This window comes from Rhincodon typus, chromosome 1, assembly GCF_021869965.1.
Source record: "Rhincodon typus isolate 14 chromosome 1, sRhiTyp1.1, whole genome shotgun sequence".
Lineage (NCBI taxonomy): Eukaryota > Metazoa > Chordata > Chondrichthyes > Orectolobiformes > Rhincodontidae > Rhincodon > Rhincodon typus.
The window spans coordinates 38488644-38510780 of record NC_063332.1 but is presented as its reverse complement, the minus strand read 5'-3'; the positions used below and the strand labels follow the sequence as shown (position 1 = coordinate 38510780).

General features: G+C 43.0%; 1 protein-coding gene across 1 annotated transcript in view; it reads left to right on the top strand.

The window, feature by feature from the left end:
• Window positions 1-7273, top strand: part of slc45a2 (solute carrier family 45 member 2) — a 36637-nt gene extending 29364 nt beyond the window's left edge. Inside the window, exon 7 of the mRNA XM_048604497.1 lies at window positions 7049-7273. Within this exon, the coding sequence (XP_048460454.1) occupies window positions 7049-7273 (225 nt within the window). The remainder of the gene's footprint in view (window positions 1-7048) is intronic.
• The last annotated feature ends 14864 nt before the right edge of the window (window positions 7274-22137 follow it).

The following is a 22137-nucleotide window of genomic DNA, read 5'->3' as shown; positions in this document are numbered from 1 at the left end:
TGCTCTAATTGCTACCTAAATTGAGGTGGATTTGCCAAGTTGGAACACTTCCTTATTCTAGGCATTGGCAGTGGTAGTGAAGAGTTTTTTTTTATTTTTAAAAGCTGTGGTATTCTTTTCCTACTGGAATTTCTTTGGTGCTTGTTATTTTTACCTTTTGTTGAAATCACAAAATTTCTTTCACCTGTCCGAGCTCCTACTGTTCATTACAATGAGCGTTACCATGCATGACTTCAATAAATGAAGTGCCTTTGAGAACGAGCACATCTTTGTGCAGACACCACGAATTGACAGCTGTTTTGAGTCACGATGGTGCTTGAGAGCAACAGAAGTTGACCTTTGAAAAGCAATTTTCTCTAACAGCCAATTCTGCAATTCTAACAAAGTGTCTAAGTGCTCAGGATGTGAGCAAAGGTAACATCAGTTGTAGAGGATGTAGATTGATAACTTTGCTGTGATCTACACTGCCCATCCTTGAGATATCTTTGAATATGTGGGGTAGTATTTGAAATAACTCCACAGAAGCCAGTATCTTGTCACCATGTCACCCTCTATTTACACGTGGAGAGTCCTTGGCACTGATCCAGCTTGCTCAGACCCAGCATTCAGTGTGAACAGATATCTGACACTCCTGTTTTTATCTGTCAGCCAGGGCTCCCTGATTGGGACTGTTAATCTGGTCCAATCAGGGAGCTCATATTCCATGAGATCCACCTGGCTGACCTCAGTACAATCACTACATCCCTCCCCCCGAGTCTGAGGACATTGGCTGGACCTTTTTGTTTGGTAGCTTGCTCCAACTCTGCCTCTGATATGGACGATGTTTAACGTATAGTAGCTCATTTCTTGTGCTCCGAGCATCTGGGAAGAAATTCATTTCCTCTTTAGGTGCCAAAGGCCTTGAGGTGGTGACATCTGCCGTGTCCCTCTCAGATTCTGAGCTATCTTCAATACCTGATTGAAAAGGAGAGTCCACAGATTCCAGAACAGTCAGAAAAGCAGCCAAGAAGCCGGGCACATTTTACTATGACACCATTTGCAAGTATGTAGATTTTATATGGTCCATGTGCTTGCTCAGGACCATTGCTCCTACCCGAATATCATACGACATTGGAACCAACATCGCATTGACCATGCCTCTTACCCATTCCCATGGTTCCTACACCAAATTTTGTCCCTGAAGTAAACACGCTCTCAAACTTAGTGGAATCTTCTGGCTGGCATTGGCACTCCTGATGCCATCTCACTCTTTCCCCCCAGATCTGGGAAGACCAGATTTAACTGAGTGGGGAGTTTTCTCCCCATTAGTAACTCTGTTGGAGGGATCTCTGCATTTGCATGAGAGATGGTCCTATAATCAAACAGGAACCGGGACGGTTTGGTATCTAGTGAAGCTGTAGGCTGTTCATTTAAGCCTGCCTTCAAAGTTAGCTTTGCTCTTTCTGCCAGACCATTGATGATGGATGGTGTGGAGCTGTCTTTATATGTCAATATGATTCGACTTTAGGAAATATTCAAATTCTCTGCTGATAAACCATGACCCGTTATCTTTGACCAACACTTCCGGGAGCCTGTGTTTGTAGCAGACACATGGTTTTTCTATTGTCGTCCTTGTGTTTGACGAATGAACTTTATGCACATCCAGCCACTTTGAGTGGGAAACCACAATGACTAAGAACATTGAGCCCATGAAAGAACCTGCACAGTCAACATATAACTGAGTCCAGGCTTTACCTGGCTATTCCCACAAATGTGGGGGAACTGCTGGTGTAATTTTTGTCCTTGTGGGCACTCTGGGTACTCCCCCACCAATCCAAACCTGCCCACCAGGCATAACTTCTCACCAAACATCTTCTTTTTGGAAGCCTCTGGATGATCCAGGTGAGGTTCAGCCAGTATCTGCCAGTGACCTTTCCTCAGGACACTCACTCTTGGTCCCAATAATATTATGCCATCCTCTACTGTGATCTGGTCTCACTGGGCCCAAAAGGGTTTCAGTTCTGGTTGTGACAGCCCTTTGGTTTCACCCATCACAGCCAGCTGTTTCAGTTTTGCCAGCTCCGAATCTTTCCGCATCCAAAGTCTGATATTTTAGCTGTCGCTGGAAGTGTGTCCAGAAAACTTAAAACCGTCACTGACTATTTCGGTGGCAGCACGACCAGTGGTGTATCTGCCAGCAGGAGGTGGCTCACTGCATCTGCATTTGTTACTTGGCTTCCCGGACGGTGTTCCAAATTGTAATTACATTACAGCCCATCATTCATTCTGTAGCTATGGGCGACACTGCCTTGTCCTCTTTAAGTAGACCTAGCAGGAGTTTGTGCTCTGTTATTATTACAAATTTGCATCCATAAAGGTATTGGTGGAATTTCCTAACTCCAAATATGACCACCAAACCTTCCCACTCTATCTGGGCATATTTACACTCTGCATTAGCCAAAGTCCTGGATGCCATTTGTTTAAAAGTCACCACAAAGGTGAACCAACCTATTAGGCTTCACAGTCTGTATGCTCCCCATTTCGCAAACTGGACTGTTTGATGATTTCTTTGCTTTCCAGACTCTGATACCTCCCTCTACGTTTGCCCATAAGGCAAACGACACTGGGCGGGCCTTGCAGAATTGTGGAATTGCTTCCTTGTCAACAAGCACATTGTCCTTGGCTCCTTTATAGTCCCTAGACCTTCCTGAAAATCTTCCAGGTATTGAATTCAGACTTCACTGATGTAGCCATTCTTTAATCAAAAAATGTTGAGCCTACCTACGTGAAACTTTCTCAACCAGTTTCACCCTATCAGGCTTGGGCCTGGGCCTTTCACTAAAATCAGTGGTAACTGAATCAGCTGCTCTCATAAGAGTCTGGAACTGAAGTTGCACCCTTAGTTTATAAAGGCTCCCTGGTATAAGTTCTCAGTCTAGCCAAGGTCTTGCGCAAACTTAAGGGTTGGAGTCCAGAGTGAATTTTTTGTTAAAGATTGGCTGTGCGATCGCTGAAACAACAGCACCAGTATTAACGTCCATTAGAACCAAGTGACTATTTAACCAGACATTTACTTTAATTGGTTCTGATTTGGATGTTACTTAGCAATTAAACTGTTCCAAACCAGAGGTAGGTGGACTTTGCAAGGTGTGCACTCTCCTGGATACCGGTCTGCATTCTCTTCCTCCATTTAGGTCTAGTGGGACTCTTTTGCTGTCTCGAGCCCGCATACCGGCAGCAACTATAATGGCTTGTTGGCTCGGATCCTAAAGAAAATTTTAACCATTTGGCCGAGGCTTGGCTTTGTTTTGATGTTTTGCTATGGGCTGACCTAGAGTCCCTCTGTTTAGGATATGTCCTGTGTGAGGCTATGAAAATGCCTTTAATCAAGTGGTGTTCACCAAGCTCAGTCAGTCTAGTGAGTACATCCACTTCCATCTGAGTGCCCTGCAACTGATATGCTCTACTTGCCACATTTTCCAATGATAAAGCCAGTGGTTAGTGCCTGTTTGGAGTCCAGTTGGTCTAGAGCAATAGGCACTTTTGCATGGCTACATCATTAATCCCACAGCACCAAGCAAATTGTCCTTGGGTCCTTGTTAAACCAAAGTCACATGCCTCTGCCAGTCATCTTACCTTGTTATAGATTCCACTGGTTATCGAATTGCCAAGTAAAACTGATAGCGTCTCAGAATTATAGGAGCCTTGGGGTCATAATATTACTTAACTAAATCTATCAACTATTGAAAGGTTTTAATATCTGGTACCTCAGGGAAAGTTAGGTTCCTAATAACAGAAAAAGCTATGGGTCCACAACCTGTAAGGAGAATAACTCGTTGCTTTTCATCTGCCCCAATATCATTTGCCCGGAAAAAATAATGCATTCTTTCCACATGCTGGATCCAGTTTTCAACAGCAGGATCAAACGAGACAAACTTCCCAAATAATGGTATGATGCTAGAAATTCCTCCCCCATCTCAAAGACAACTGTTGCCAGCAAATTTCTTCAGGAGCATGCTTTTCTCTCGTCGTCACTGAAGTAACTCCACAGAGGCTGGATTTCCACCATCATGTCACCCTGTATTTACACGTGGAGCATCATTGACACTGATCCAGCTTCCTCAGAGCCAGCTCTCAGAGTGAACAGAATCTCTGACATTCCTCTTTTTATCTGCCATCCAGGGCTCCCTGATTGGAGCAGATCAGTACTGTATTAACTCCTTGCTGTGTGAAAAAGCTTTTTCTCACTTCACATCATGCTTTGTTTGCACGTCACTTCCAATTCTTGCCCTCTTGTTCTCTTTTGTTATTACAAGTAGAAACAGCTTATCCCTATCTACTCTTTGAAAACCCCGATCAGATCTTCCCCAGGTAGAATAGTCCTTACTACTAAATCTATCCTCATAACTGAAGTTTCTCTTGTCTGAAAATATTCTAGTAAATAGCTTCTTCACTCTCTCAAATACAGTTACATATTTTCTATAAAGTGGCACTCAGAAGCATTATTGGGCCTTGGGATTACTGATGCAGTAACATCACCAACCCACCCCTGTCTCCCTTAGAACCCTGTCCTTTGCGAAGAGAAATAACTTGTCCATGCATGGTGCATTTTTCAACTGAACAAAAACTTGGGTCAATCTTTTCCCATTCATTTCCCATGGCGGTGGCCTACCAATCAGAGCTAACTGATCAAGTTTAAATTTAAACAAAAGCTTAGCAGTTAATTGCTCCCTTTTGCATTCTCCCTAGCAAAGCCTGTACCCGAGTTTGCTTGCCAACCAATCAGTACTTTCTACTGAAGCAGTATAAATTGCTATTTCCTTTGAGATTTAGTATTTTTGTGATTATATCCAGATATATGCAAGTTAAAGTTTCAGCAGTCAAGGCTGAATTATATGTTTTTTCGGCTATATCCAAGTTGTGTCAAGCTTTTTAAAGGGATTCCCATAGCGAGGCCAAGTGGAATTTCTTGTTGTATCTTAACTAACATTGACTAACTATTTTGCCCTTTGGTGTCCCTCAAAGCTGATTCTGGCTGCATTTTAGCACACGCTGTTCCTGGACTCACCAGAGATCCTGGAATTTATTCGCATTCCCTGTGCCCAATCAATCTTTAGAGGGCTGTCCTACACCCTGACAAGCATAGATCAGTCTAGAGCTACTCTGCACAGCTCTTGATATAGGCCCCGGTCATGGTAGGCAGAGAAAATTGATGTTCCCAATTATGGGCAGAGACTCGGAATTCAGGCTAGATGAGGTGGTACAGCGAAAGCGTGTCCTGTTCCCCTAGGATTGGCAGTGAAATCTATGACACCTGGCCATGCCAGCCTGGTCTGAATTTGCCATTGTCTCAACCCATCTATAGAAAAGCTCAACACTGAAAACAAAATAGTCAACGACCTTCTCCACTCTGCCAGCTTAAATGTCACTATCTCCTTTCCAATACCTCACACTCACTCTCTCTCAGCTACTGTACCCACCTCCCATCAAGGCTCATGCCTAACCACTCTCATCAATGCCTACAACATCTACTGAGGAAGGGCCACTCGACCCGAAATGTTAAATCTGATTTCTCTCCACAGATGCTGCCAGATTGCTGAGCTTTTCCAGCAATTTCTATTTTTGTCCCTGCAACATCTACCCTCACTCAATGTCACCCCCAGTGTCTTTGCTGCAGCATTGCAATGATCAGTACCGATGTAGCCTGAGGTGCAACATTGAACTGCAGAAGGATCCTGTACGTGGACTGGAGATGTGCCAAAAGAAACTGGCACATGTTGGATGCCAGTGACTGTGGTCATGGGGTGTGTGTAGTTTGTGCCATTGGAGTGTGCCCTCAAATTCTGGTGCTCTTTGTCCATCATGGAAGTCTTTCAGAGCAAGCAGCAGGCTGAAGTCATCAAGTACCCGCTCTGGTTTCCAGGTCAACGTTTTCTCGACGTCTACCTTGTTTGGGGAGTTTGATAAGGTAGAAAACTGATTATTAATGAGGTGATTTAAATTACTGCAGATGCTGGAGTCTGTACAGAAAACAAAAGTTCCTGTAAATCACAGCGGGTCAAGCAGTATCCGTGGAAAGAGAGCAAGCTAATCAGAAGAGTCATCTAGACTTAAAATGTTAACTTGCTCTGTCTCCACGGATGCTGCTTGACTCGCTGTGACTTCCAGCAATTTTTGTTTTCAGTATTAATGAGGTGAGTTGAACTATCAACAAGATATTTAACAAGCTTTAATCATCATCAATTGGCAACTCACTGATCCCTAATGAGCATTTCACCATGCTGCTTGTGAAAAGTATAAAGGATGGAGGGAGGTGATCTGCACATTGAGCCTCATCAGACTTTTGGTCTGATTCTGCTCCACATCCAGGTTATCCAGATCCTTATTTCGTTCTGTCCAATGTCTCTTCTGGAGATTGATACTTACAAGGAAAAATTAAACATGCTGCAACCCTTCTCTAGAAAAATATCACTGAAGTATGATCTTATAGAGGAATTTAAAGTTCTAAAAGAGATGTTTCCATTTCCAGGGAAGACAATAGCTAGGGGCCATAAATATAAAGTAAGTTATCCCTGAAATGATTAGAGTATACAAAAGAATATCATTACACAGAGAGTGATTAGAATTTAGAAGTCACTACCACAATAAGTACTTGATGCATATAGCTCAGGTATATTTAAGATGTAGCTAGATAAATACATGAGGAAAAAACAAATAGGATATATTGAAGGGATTAGATGAAGTAGGCTGGGGTCAGGTTCATAAGGAACATAAACCACCAACATGGGCTTACCAGTTGGGTCAAATTCTATGTTTTTTCTGCTGTAATACAATGCAATATTCCTTGTTCATTTGCTCATAGACATGAGATACAAGGAATTAAATCACTGCTTTCTTTCATTTGTAGTAATTTTTGTGACAAATTTTATCTCTAGCTCTTTTAGTTGTTTGCTTTCTCTGAACAAAAATTGTTTTGTCAATTCAAATACCTTTCTTGAAGATCAAAGCCCCTTAAAATAACATTGAACCATTCTAGTTACATACAGTCCTGGCCTTCCTCTGTTTTCAGATTGAAAGAACAAATAGTGGAACACCTTTGAATGAAAGCAGGGGTAAAGGCATCGACTGTGCTGCACTCAGTGCTATGGTACAGCTGGCACAAATCCTAGTCGGAGTTGGTGTTGGAACCTTGGTAAATTTGGCTGGCACTGTAAAGGTTGTTGTGATTACTTCATCTGCCATCTCTTTATTTGGTTGTTGCTTTGTTGGATTGTTTGTCCAATATGATCAGTAAGAACACCACTAAACAGTGTAAATACAGCAATAATTTTTTTTGAAACTTGGTGAATTGTTATATTCTGAATCTAATGAATCATTAATGTGCCTTATATTCAGTTTCCTCCATTAATTCCAGCAGGCCATTTCTCTGACATAGGGAGGTGATCCTGTAAGATTTGAGTTCTTCCTGATGGTTTCTATGGGACTTATTCTTCATTGATGTATGTGTGGCAAAGATAATTTAAGGAACTACAGCAGACATCCGGGGTAGTGAGTATAAAACTGAGTTGTACTGGCTAGGAAAGCAAAAGGAAAGCCAAATTGCCTAGATTCACGATCCTGATAACATCCTGCATGTTTTTATTGAAAAAATACATGGTCAGCTGCATGAACACTCTCTCAGAGATACCAAGAACTATAGATACTGGAGTCAGAGACAACACAGTATGGAGCTGGATGAACACAGCAGGTCAGGTAGCATCAGAGGAACAGGAAAGCTGATATTTTGGGTTGGGACCCTTCATTTGCTGAAGAAGGGTCCTGACCCAAAATGTCAACTTTCCTACTCCTCTGATGCTGCCTGACCTGCTGTGTTCCTCCAGCTCCATACTGTGTTGTCTCATGAACACTCTCTCAGACTGATTCCCTGGTGTGGTGCTCTGGACATGAGTAATACTGTTTATTTATTCCTGACATGTGGGGTTCACTGACTAAGATTTATTGCTCATCCCTAATTGCCCTTGCAAAGGTGATAGTAAGAAATTACAGAGCTTTGAGAAGCAGAACGATCTGAGTGCCCCAGTGCATGAACTTCAAAAGGCTAATATACAGGTACAGTGAGGAATTAGGAAAACAAGTGGAATTGGCTATAAAAATCAGGAGGTTTAATTTAATTAATGTTTACTAGACTAATTCATTTTCTTTCAGGACAAAGGAACCAATTTTATTGGCACCCCAGTCTGCCCACCAGAGCTCACTGTGACTGTAGTGAACACAATTAGCATAGTGCACTGGTATTGCAGTGCCTCTCTCTGGCATTACCTCCCCAGGGACAGCATAAAACAAAAGAAAAGTGCTTACAAAAATCCAAAAAACATGCACATACTGCTGAAAGGGAAATATACAAAAGACCACCAAAGGGCCACAAAGCAACTTATAAGAGTGACTAAAAGGGCTTATGAAAGGTCAGGGACATCAGGTGGCACAATAGCTCAGTGGTTAGGACTGCTGCCTCACAGCACCAGGAACCTGGGTTCGATTCCATATTCAGATTGACTATGTAAATTTGCACATTCTCCCAGATCTGTGTGTGTTTCCTTTGGGTGCTCCTGTTTGTTCCCACAGTCCAAAGATATACAGGTTAGGTGGATGGCCCATAGTATCCAGGGACGACCAGGCTGGTGCATTAGCCATAGGAAATGCAGAGTTATGGGGGTAGTGAGCCTGGGTGACTGCTCTTCAGAGCATCAGTGTGGATTCAAAGATTGCTTCTACACTGTAGAAATTCTATGATCAAAATCAATGAGAAGGAATGTTATAGCTCCATAAAGGGAAAGTGGGTGGTCAGGAGCAATGTTGGCCCACTAAAGACTGAACGTGTTGTCAATGAATATAGACATGTTGAATAATTACTTTGCCTACAGTAGAAAAAAAGGATAGCTTGCTGGGAATCCTGTGGAATTTAATAGTGGGTCAGGAACAGGGTCTGAATAAAATTAACATAAGCAAAACATCGCTAATAAGGAAATTAATGGAATTAAAGAATGACAAATCCCTGAACCTGACAGTTTCCATCCAAGAGTGTTAAAGGAAATAGGGGAGTATATTGTAGATGCCCTAACTATGATCTTTCAGAGTTTCCTAGATACAGCAATCACCTTCCAGATTGAAAAATTGCATATATCACTCTATTGTTTAAGAAAAGGAAGACCAGGGAATTACAGACCAGTTAGCTTAATATCTGTGTTAGGGGAATTGTTTAATTTTAAATATGAGATAAATATTTGTTAAGTAAACGTATTGAAAGATATGGGCAAAGGCAGGTACATGGAGTTAGGCCTCAGATCAGCCATGATCTCATTGAATGGTGGAACAGGCTGAAGGGACTGAATGGCCTATTTCTGTTTCCATATCCCCACATCTACACCTCAACTGCCTAGAAGGTCAAGTTTAACAGGCGTTGCCTGCAAATTTCCCTCCAGGTTACGCATCATCCTGCCTTGGAATTATATTACAAATTCTCCACCAGCACTGACCCAAAATCCTGGAACACTCTACCTCTTATCAGAAATGTACTTTCACTATCAGGCTGCAGCAGGTCAAGAAGGGAGCTTACCACACTTTCACAAGGCCAGCTCTGGACAATAAATGGGCAATAAATATGGCCTTACCAAAAAAACTCATTTCCCAGAAATTTATATCATCCCCAATAATTTACATTGAACTTTAGGAGAACATCATTCAGGACCAGAGTTTGATACAAAACCATATGCAATAGTTCTATACAGTATTTTAGAAATATATTACTGAACCAGAATTTTGCAAAGGGAAACAGTCAAAATATTTGACCTGATTAATTTCTATTGTTATTTATAAACATGTTACAGGATTGAACAATGTTCAATGTACATACAAAATGGCACAAAGGTCTTCTCTTTTCCACTCACTCTTCCCCACACCACTTTTCAAAAACTAAAGAAGTTTTTTTTTTCAGAAAAAAAACTTTATTTTAAAAATTGACGAGAAGTATCACTTTCAAATTTAGACTTTTGCCAAGCCTTTTAACAAATAATGAATCTAACCTTATCAGTGAGCAATGGTGATAATGTGTGCAATTGTTTTAACCCACAATATATGCACCTGCAAATATTATGTAACTCATTGAATCTTCAACTGTATTGTAACATGATCTGAGAATGGTTTTAAATGTTGAACAACTTAATAAAAGAAAGGACTTTAAAATCAAAGGCTGGAGTACATTATAATGTCAGCAGGAATCTTATGAAGCAGGTATTATCTGTCAATGACTTCTCCGGGGCAATTTTCTACCCCCTGCTGAAGCCTGATCCCTTGCTGGAGTATGGGCTCATGATATTGCCATGTTCTTGTATATTGCTGAACCAACATGACCCTTGACAGCTATTATCAGCTAGCTGTAATGTTATAACTAGATGTTAAAACTAGGCCCCTTCCTTTCTACACAAATCTTTTACATGTGAAGATTTTGAACAGGAAGATTCTTTAAAAATTTGTTTCTGGAATACGGGCATTGCAGGCTCAGGCAAAATTTATTGCCTTTGTCTAATGCCCTTGAGAAGATAGTGGGTGGCTGCATTCTTGAACTACTGCAGTCGTTAGGTCGTAGGGACACCCGCAGTACTTTCAGAAAGCAATTTCCAGGATTTTGACACAACAGCAATGAAGGAATATTGCTTCAAGTCAAGACTCTGCGGTTTGGAGGATAACTTGCAGATGATAGCATTCTTATGCATCTGCTGCCTTTGTCCTTCTAAATAGTAGAGGTCTTTGATTTGGAAGGTGCTGTCTAAGGAACCTTAATGAATGCATATGATAATTGTTCGGTAATAATAAGGAATAAAAGCTTGAGTTGATTTTTGCCTTTTCTAACAAAGAGGCTCAAGCCAACTGAACTATACTGGCCGTGTATTAGCCCAAGATCAGCTTACCATAAGATCAAGGTTTAAGTTTGATTGATATGGTTCAGTTATTGACTAGTCAAACACTTTGAGCGCAATTGGGAGATTGGGTTAAGAACTCATTTGGCAAAATTACATTCTACGCTGGTGTAATGAATTGAACATAGGAGGTACAAGATGAAACAAACCTTTCAGTCTAATTAATCTGGATTTGCTCTCCATACAAAGCATGATCCTAATAAGAATTAATTACCTTTGTTTTCTCCCTGTTCTTGGATCTATCTGATGTCGTCTTGAATTTTGACATAGTTTCTGCCTTAATCGCTAACACCAAAGTGAATTCCACAGTTCCCTCTGTAAAGAAGTCACTGGTGCCCATTTCTAAATCTCTCACATTTAACATGCCTTCTTTGCTCCTCATTCTTAAAATAACTGAAACTAATCTAATTCTGCCCAACCTGTTCAATTATGTAATAACTTTAAACACTTACATCACATTTTTCAGCCTCTCTAAATTTAATATATTTTTAAAAAATATGCAGTTTTATGCTTAATTTGTCCTTATTATGCCTGAATAACTTCATACCAGGAACATGGCCCATTTCCTTTGATATAAAGTTGTGTTTTCTCAGATCCCCTGGTCAAATTCAACAGGTCGGGAAAAGTGTCTAATATTTGAAACTGAGGTGTCTGATTTTCAAAATGTATTTAACAGCAAAAAGGGTCATAGTCACAGAGACTCATGCAAATGGATCATAAATACTGTGCTAATCTCCAGCAGAAAAGCCACTACAGCATGCACTACAGTGATCATTAACCATTACTGTTTGCACATCAATTGTTACTTCTACTGTATTACTGTTGCTGCAGAGCACATATGCTAACCATTGTATTATGTTTCAACATTTTTCATTTTTAGTGATGTTATGAAAATAACAGCTATGCAATTAGAATTATAAAATGCTGCATAAGAAAAATATACTACTCAGCTCATAAGTCACGAGATAGAATCATTCTCATTTCCATTCTTGTGCTCCATCATCAGGGACATTTTCACTTAGTTCAATAGCATAGGCTGCCAACTCACTTTCACCCATTTTATATTGTCTCATAACATAAAATGCCTCCATTATAGTATTTAATATCGCTGTTTGTTTTCCAAATATTGCTTATTTGCATATAAACTAACTTAGATGGAGGCTGCTTCAACAACCAGAATCATTGGGAGGAATGTTAAAGAAGCCTGAGTGACATGGGCTATATTGAGATGTGTGGCAGAATTGGATGAGAAATCCCTCGACACCAATCTTGATGTCAAGACCATCTTGCTCCATTGAACACTTTTCACAAGCGGCATGGAGAGATTCTCACCAGGCAGTGGCGAGTTGACAATTGATGGCAAATAACATTTGTTAAACTCCTTGTTGATAATCCACCAGGGCCCATTAATATTCTGCTTCTAATCTTACCAAACTCACCCGACAAGCTGGTCACTGTGAAACATGAAAACCAGAGCACATTCAGCTTACTCCTCCATCTGAATGACCTCTATGTTGCCCACAGCCAAACTGCAGGCCAGGTTACAATCCATGGGCACCAGTCATATGTACCTTTCCTCCATCTACATCAAACATTCAGTGATCCCTCACCATCATCCTCTCTTGTGCATTGGCATTGTACCCTGGAAGCACACAAATGTCTACCAGGGTCCACTGGCAACCAGCAATGGGTACAGTTACCTCTCAGGGACAGGTCCCTGGCCCACTGCTTAGACAAGGCTGTATACCAACACAAAGTATTCGTTTAGAACCTCACCTACCTCTTCTGGCTGTACATATAGATTCCCTCCTTTGTCCTTGAGTGGGCCAACCTATTCCCTGGCTACCCTCTTGCTTTCTATATATGTATGAAAAGCCTTGGATTCTCCTTAATCATGTATGCAAATGACTTTTCATGATCCCTTTTCACCCTTCTAATTCCTTGTTTAAGTTCTTTCCTACTTTCCTTATAATTTTCAAGGGCTTCATCAGTTCCCATCCGCCTAGACCTTAGATAGGCTTCCTTTATCTTTTTGACCAAGGTCATAACATCCTTGGTCATCCAAGGTTCACATAACATGCTATACCTATCCTTCGTTCTCGCAGCAATATGCCACTCCTGAATTCTTATCAACTGCTGTTTGAAATACTCCCTCAATGTGGATTTACCTTCAAACAGCTGCCTCCAATCAACATTCTCCAGTTCCTGCCTAAAATTGTTGTAGTTTGCTACAATTTAACACCTTGACCAGAGGACTGCTATTATCGCTATCCATGAGTATCTTAAAACTCATGGTATTATGGTTACTTCTCCTGAAATGCTCCCCCACTGAAACTTCACTCACCTAGCCAGGCTTATTTCCCAAAACCAGGTCCAGTATAAACCCTTCCCCGGTTGGTCTGTTTAAATACTGTGTCAAGAAACCCTCCTGAATGATCCTTACAAATTTTGCCGCATCCCAAGCCCCTAGCACAAAGTGAGTCCCAGCTAATATTGGGGAAATTAAAATCACCCACCATAACAACTCTGCTGTTTATACATCTTTCCTAAATCTGCCCACATGGACACACTGTGGTGCATACAGGAGGCAGAGAGAGTGATAGACACTAGCTTTAGGGAGGTGGTCAGACCACAGGTCCAGATTGATAGATGGGTGACCACCAGGAGAGGCAGGCAGGCAGGTAGTGCAGGAGTCTCGTGTGGCTATTCCCCTGTCAAACAGGTATATCGTTTTGGATACTGCAGTGGGGGAAATAGCCTCTCAGGAAGTAGTATAAGCAGCAGGCAGACCTGTGGTACCACAACTGGTTCTGCTGTAGAGCAAGGTGGGGCAAAGTCCAGGCAAACAAGAGTAGTAGGTGACTTGATAGTCAGGGGCACAGACAGGCATTTCTGTGGCTGTGAACGAGACTCTAGGATGGTGTGTTGCCTCTTTGGTGCCAGGATCCTGGATGTCTCTGAGTGGGTATGGAACATCCTGAAACGGGAGGGAAAACAGACAGAAGTCATTGTCCACAATGGCACAAATGGTAAGCAGAAGGAAGAGGTCCTGTGAAGACAATTCAGGGAGTTAGGTAGGGAACTAAAACGCAGGACCACCAGGGTAGTAATCTGAGGATTACTACCCATGCCACGGGCTAGTGAGGCTAGGAACAGAGAGAGAGTACAGTTGAATGCATGACTACAGAGCTGGTGTAGGAGGGAGGGCTTTAGATATATGGATCAGTGGGATGTCCTCCGGGGAAGATGGTACCTGTACAAGAAGGACAGGTTGCACCTGGACTGGAGGGGCACCAATATCCTGGGCGGGAAGTTTGCTAGAGCTCTTCAGGAGGGTTTAAACTAGTGTGGCAGGGGTTGGGAACTGGAACAACAGGCCAGTAAGTGCAGGGACTGGGGACAAAAGAGAGACTGAGATATGCATAGCGCAGAGTAAGAGCAGGCAGAGGGAAATCGCAGGGCTCAGAGGGGCTGGAGGTCTGGAGTGCATTTACTTCAATTCAAGAAGTATAATGGGGGTAAGGCAGATGAACTAAGACCATGGATTACTGTATGGAATTATGATGTTATAGCCATTATAGAGACATGGTTAAAAGAGGGACGGGACTGGCAGTTTAGCATTCCAGATATCGCTGTTTTAGATGGGACAGAAAGGGAAACAAAAGGGGTGGGGGATTGCATTGCTGGTTAGGGATCACACCACAGCTGAGTTGAGGGAGTACACATCAGAGGGATCTTGCAATGAGGCATTATGGGTGGAGCTCAGGAATAGGAAGGGTAAAATCATAATGTTGGGAGTTTCCTATAGACCTCCCAACAACCCACGGGAGACAGAGGAGCAGATATGTCATCAGATACTGGAAAAGTGTGAAAAGAGCAGGGTAGTTGTGGTGGGTGTCTCCAACTTTGCTCTTATTGACTGGGACTCCGTTGGAGCCAGGGGCTCAGCTGGTGAGCAACTTGTTAGATGTGTCCAGGGGGGCTTTTTGAGACAGTATGTTGACAATCCAACCACAGAGAGGAGGCCAAATTAGAATTGATACTAGGGAATGAGCCAGGACAGATGATCGATGTTTCAGTAGGAGAGCACTTTGGGCTTAGTGACCATAACTTCACAAGATTTCGAGGTGACTAAGAAGGCATATGGCATGCTTACCTTCGTCAGCTGGGGCACGGAGTACAAGTGTTTGCAAACTATGTTGCAGCTATATAAAACCCTTGTTAGGCCACATTTGGAGTATTGTGCGCAGTTTTGGTCGCAACATTACCAGAATGACGTAGTAGCTTTGGACAGAGTACAGAGAAGGTTCATCAGGATCTTGCCCAGTCTCTAGGGCATTGGCTATGAGGAAAGGTTAAAAAGACTTGGATTGTTTTCACTGGAAAGACGGTGACTGGGAGGAGACCTGATAGAGGTCTACAAACTTATAACAGGGATACATAGAGCGGATAGTCAGAGGCTTTTTCCCAGGGTTAAAGTTTCAATTATGAGGGGGCACAGGTTCAAGGTGAGAGGATGTAAATTTAAGGGAGATGTGCGGGGCAAGTTTTTTACACAGAGACTGGTAGGAACCTGGAATAAACTACCAGAAAAGGTGGTGGAAGCAGGCAAATTGGCGACATTTAAGAGGCACCTGGATGGTTACATAAAGGGACGGAATAAAAGGATGTGGACTGAATAATGGCAGAAGGTTTGTTTTTTAGATTAGTCAGGGCATGACGATTGGCACAGGCTTGGAGGGCCAAAGGGCCTGTTCCTGTGCTGTACTTCTCTTCTGTTCTTTGTTCTTTTGTTCTCTCCTCTATCTCCCTCTGGCTGTTGGGAGGCATGTAGTATACCCCCAGCATTGTGATTTCACCTTTCCTATTCCTGAGTTCTACCCATATTGCCTCACTGCACAAGTCTTCTGATATATCCTCCCTCAGTACAGCTGTGAGATACTCCTTTACCAATAATGCAACTCTGCCACCCCTTTTACATCCCTTTCTATAACACCAAAACATGTAAATCCTGGGATATTCAGCTCCTAGTCCTGTCCCTCTTTCAGCCAAATCTCCATAATTGCAGTAAAGCCATAGTTCCAAGGACTAACCAAAGCTCTAAGTTCATCCACCTTGCATATTATACTTCTCCTTTGAAACACAGACAATTCAGATCACCTCCCCTGCTCTTTTCAGTAGTGTTTTCCTGCCTATTCTTGTTGTTAGTCATATTTGCCTTGGTTTCCACCTCTCCCTCAATTTCTGCATTTGCTGCCCTACTCCTTGGTTCCCATTCCCCTGCTACACCAGTTAAAACTCTCCCCAACCACTCTACCAAGTACCCCACCAAGGACAACAGTCACGGTCCTACCCAGGTGTAACCCGTCCAGTTTGTACAAGTTCCAGTTCCCCCAGAAGCATTCCCAATGCCCCATGAACCTGAAACCCTCCCCCTCATATCATCTTTTTAGCCTCATGTTTATCCTGTGTATCCCATTGTTTCTACTCTGACTGGCTCATGGCACTGGTAGTAATCCTGAGATAACTAGCTTTTGAGGTCCTACATTTCAACTTCCTTCCTAGTTCTCTATATTCTGCTTTTAGGACCTCATGACTCTTTTTTAACCAATATTATTTGTACCAACGTGTCCTACAAGACTGGCTGTTCAAGCTACCCCTCCAGAATATCGTGCAACCGCTCTGAGACATTGAGGACCCTAGCACCAGGGAAGCAACACACCATCCTGGACGCTCGTTAGCAGCCACAGAAATGCCTGTCTATTCCCCTTACATTGAATCCCCTATAATTATAGCATTTCTATGCCTATTTCTCTGTCCCTGTACAGCAGAACCAACCATGGTGCCATGAATTTTTCTGCTGCTGTTATTCCCGGAGAGGCCATTCCCCTCCATAGTATCCAAAACAGTATATCTGTTTTGCAGGGGAATAGCGACAGGAGATTCCTGCACTGCCTGCTTAGCCCTCCTACTCTGCCAGGTGGTCACCCATTTCCTTCCTGCCTGGGGAGTCAGCAATGTGACCACCTCTCTATACCTGCTATCCACGACATTCTCTGCCTCGCGAATGCTCTACAGTGTTCCCAGATGCTGCTCCAACTCCAAAACCTGGGCTTCCAGGAGCTGCAGCTGGAGACACTTCTTACACACTTGCAGGTCCTGGGCACTGGAAATGTGCCCAACTTCCCACATCAAGCAAGAGGAGCAGACTATGATTTGGAGCTCTCCTGCCATGCCTTAACTCTTCAAATTAATTAATCAACACAATGTTAAATTCTTTTAATACTAAATTGAAGTTTCCAATGCTCTCTCCCTGATAACAATTTCTCAAAACTTACCTGTTATTCACCAGCAACAGTTTCCAGAAACTGCTTAGGCTCGTGCTGCCAACATTCCTCTGTGTTCATCCAGCTCTGCACCTTGTTGTCTCGGATTCTCCAGCATCTGCAGTTCCTACTATCTCTGATTCAATTTTAACCCCACTGCGAAGCCTCTTCTAAGGATGCCTAGCCTGAAGAAGTTACCCTCTTCCCTCCGGACAAACCTCAGGGGATCTCTCTCCCACTGCAACTCTCTCGTAATCCTCCCTGGACTGACCTATCCCCTCCCTAACTCCCCACCTACACTCACCTTTACTGGCTCCATCCCCGCCTCTTCGACCTGTTTGTTTCCTCTCCACCTATCCTCTCCTCTATCCATCTTCTATCTGCCTCCCACTCTCTCCCTATTTATTTCAGCACCCTCTTCCCCTCCCCCTTTTCTGATGAAGGGTCTAGGCCCGAAACGTCAGCCTTTCTGTTCCGATGATGCTGCTTGGCCTGCTGTGTTCATCCAGCCCTGCACTTTGTTGTCTCCCATTCCTCTCATGATGTTCTGTCTCCTATCCGCTAAACCTTCCCACTCCCTTTCATTTTTGGTTACAGGAGGAAAGTGGGACGGAAACACTACAGCAATGAGAGTACAAAAACACTCAAGAAGCTTGACACCATCCAGGACAAAGCAGCCCACTTGATTGGCATTACATCCACAAGCATCCACTCCCTCCACCACCGACGCTCAGTAGCAGCAGTGTATACTATCTACAAGATGCACTGCAGAAATTCACCAAAGATCCTCAGACAGCACCTTCCAAACCCACAACGACTTCCATCTGGAAGGAAAAGGGCAGCAGATATATAGGAACACCACCACCTCCAAGTCACTCACCATCCTGACTTAGAAATATATCACCGTTCCTTCACTGTTGCTGGGTCAAAATCCTGAAATTCCTCCCCTTATAGCATTGTGAGTCAACCCACAGCAGGAGGACTGCAGTGGCTCAAGAAGGTAGCTCACCACCACCTTCTCAAGGGCAACTAGGGATGGGCAAGAAATGCTGGCCAGCCAGCGACGCCCACATCCCACAAATGAATAGAATAAAAAAAGTGAGGTTGTTGACTTGCTCACCGAGCTGACTTGTTTTAATTCAGACGTTTTGTCACCATGCTAGGTAATATCATTAGTGAGGCCTCCAATGAAGCGATGTTGTTCTACTCCACCTGGAGTCCACGTCAGTTGACATCCCACTAGCCAAAGAAACACTGGCCACATTACGAGAGGAAGCTGGAACGCAGACCAGTAGCTCTATCAGCAATGACAACATACTCAAACTACTAGACTTGTGCCTCACCACACACTTCGTCTTTAATGGCCAAGTAGACAAACAAATCAATGGCATGCCAATGGGGTCACCCATCTCAGGACTCATCGCAGAGGCAGTCATGCAAAGACGAGAACACACAACTCTCACCTCATTCAACCTGAACTGTGGATCCAGTACGTGGACGACACGTTTATCATTATTAAACGCACTAAACCAGAAGAGATCCACCACCTCATCAACAACGTATTCACTGGGATTAAATTCATGAGAGAAGAAGAAAACCACTAGCCAATCGATTTCTTGGTGTTTGTTGGAAAGTTCCGGTGAAGAGGCATTCTGCCAAATGACTTTGACAGTCTGCTCAGGGAACCATGCGACAAGATCCACCCTCTCCTTTTCCCTCATGGTCTTGAGGATTCTGCATGCTGACCACTTCTCAATGGACTGTGGTCAAATGTGTTTTTCTTTGCAAATTTCTCGATGAAGGACAGGTGATACAGAACAGTCTAACTACTTGCAGTGCTCCGTGTCAGTAAGGGCAGTCCCATCCTTCGCAACACCAGGGACAGGTAGAACGTCAGTATGTAGTGACACTTGGTGTTTGTGTACTGAGGGTCTATGCACACCTTGATGCAGTCACAGACAAAGGCGGCTATCAGAATGAGGGCAGAGTTGGATACGTTCTTCCCCTCCTTATCCAAAGTTTTATACATGATGTTTCTGCAGACCCGGTCTATCTTAGGCTTCCAGATGAAATGGGAGGTGGATCCACTGATTGAAAATGTGCAGTTTTGGGGAATAGGCCAGGTCTGCACCATGTACAACAACAGAGAGTTACTCACACCTGATGACCAAGTTTTTACCCGCAATGGAGAGGTAGTGGTTCTCCCAAAAGACTGGTTTCTGCTTCACTTTGATGTTGTGCACAACCTGGACCCACCAAACCAGTACTTCCCAGCACTTTCAGGTAATCTGTCCTGACGGCGAAGGGAATGAAGTATCGGTTAGCTCAGTTCCAAAGAACATAGCCACCCTCAGAATGCAAACAAGTGATGTCTCAGCACCCTCTGGTTGGATGCTCTTCCTCCTGTTTATCACTGGGGGTGATCTTCCATGATACCCTTCACATGCATGCTGACTGTGAAGTCCACTCCCTGAATGAACCAAGCAATGTTTCAGCACATTCTGTTCTTTTATTTTCAACACTTCCAAAGTGGGAAGAGATTTCCAAATAGTTTCTGTCCAGATTCCTCATGATTTTGAATGCTTCTGTCAAATCATCTCTCAGCTTTTCCTATTCTCCAAGGAAAACAGTTTTGTTGCATCAATCTGTCTGCATATCTGAAGTTCCTCAACCATGGAATCATTCTTGGGACTCCTTTCTGCACTCTTTCTCATGCCTTCACATCTGTCCTAAATTGTGGTGCTCAGGAGTGGAAACCAACACTGAAGTGGATTTGATTTGATTTATTATTGTCATTTCAAGCTAAGTACAGTGAAAAGTTTTGTTTCACGTGCAGTACAGCAGTAAAGCATACAAAGACACACAGATCATACAGTGATTGAACAGAGCAAGGAAGACAAAGTTATAACAGCAAAGCAGGTGCACAAAAAGCAAGATCAACATTAGATGTGAAATTTGAGAAGTCTAATAACAGTGGGGAAGAAGCTGTTCCTGAATTTGTTGGTACTTGTGTTTAAGCTTTTGTATCTTCTACCTAACAGAAGAGGTTGGAAGAGATTATAACCAGGGTGAGAGGGGTTTTTGATGATGTTGGCTGCCTTTCCACTGCAATGAGAAGTATAGATGGAGTCAATGTGTGGAAGATTGGCTTGTCTGATGATCTGGGCTGTGTTCACTTCTTTCTACAGTTTCTTTTAGTCCTGTGCAGAGCAGTTGCCATACTTAGCCATGATGCATCCAGATAGAGTGCTTTCTATGGTGCATCTGTAAAAGTTGGTGAGGATCCTTATGGACATGCTGAATTTCCTTCGCCTCCTGAGGAAGAGAAGGTGTTGTTATGCCTTCTTGACCATCGCATCAACGTGGGTGGACCAGGACAGAAAGAACATAAGAACTAGGAGCAGGAGTAGGCCGTCTGGCCCATACAGCCTGCTCCGCCATTCAATAAGATCATGGCTGATCTTTTCGTGGACTCAGATCCACTTACCCGCGTTCTCACTGTATCCCTTAACTCCTTAATTGTTCAAAAAAAATTACCTTTTTTTAAAAAATGTTTACTGAAGTAGCGTCAACTACTTCACTGGGCAAGGAATTCCATAGATTAACAACCCTCTGGGTGAAGAAATTCCTTCTCAATTCAGTCCTAAATCTGCTCCCTCTAATCTTGAGGCTATGCCCTCTTGTCCTAGCTTCACCTGCCAGTGGAAACATCCTCTCTACTTCTATCTTATCTATTTCCTTTATAATTTTATATGTTTCTATAAGATCTCCCCTCAATCTTCTGAATTCCAATGAATATAATCCCAATCTACTCAGTCTCTCCTCATAAGCCAACCCCCTCAACTCCGGAATCAATCTAGTGAATCTCCTTTGCACCCCCTCCAGTGCCAATACATCCTTTCTCAAGTAAGGAGACCAAAACTGCACATAGTACTCCAGATGTGGCCTCACCAGCACCTTGTACAGCTGCAACATAATCTCTCTGCTTTTAATTTCAATCCCTTTAGCAATGAAGGACAAAATTCCATTTGCCTTCCTAATTACTTGTTGCACCTGCAGACCTACTTTCTGTGATTCATGCACAAGGACACCCAGATCCCTCTGCATAGCAGCATGCTGCAACTTTTTACCATTCAAGTAATAATCCTTTTTACTATTACTCCAACCAAAATGTATGACTTCACATTTATTTACATTGTATTCCATCTGCCAGACCTTTGCCCACTCACTCAATGTATTTATGTTCCTCTGCAAAGTTTCACAGTCCTCTGCACACTTTGCTCTGCCACTCATCTTAGTGTCATCTGCAAACTTTGACACCCTACACATGGTCCCCAACTCCAAATCACCTATATAAATTGTAAATAATTGCAGTCCCAACAGCGATCCCTGGGGCACACCACTAGTCACTGACTGCCAGCTAGAATAGCACTCATTTATCCCCAATCTTTGCTTCCTGTTAGTCAACCAATCCTCTATCCATGCTAATACTTTACCCTTAATGCCATGCATCCTTATCTTATGCAGTAGCCTCTTGTGCGGCACCTTGTCGAAGGCCTTTTGGAAATCTAGGTACACCACATCCACTGGGTCCCCATTGTCCACCTCGCTCGTAATGTCTTCATAGAATTCCAAAAGATTTGTCAAGCATGACCTGCCCTTCATGAACCCATGCTGCGTCTGCCCAACGGGACAATTTCTATCAAGATGCCTTGCTATTTCTTCCTTGATAATAGACTCAAGCATCTTCCCCACTACAGAGGTTAAGTTAACTGGTCTATAATTCCCCATCTTTTGTTTACTTCCCTTTTTAAACAGTGGCGTCACATTTGCTGTTTTCCAATCTGCTGGGACTGCCC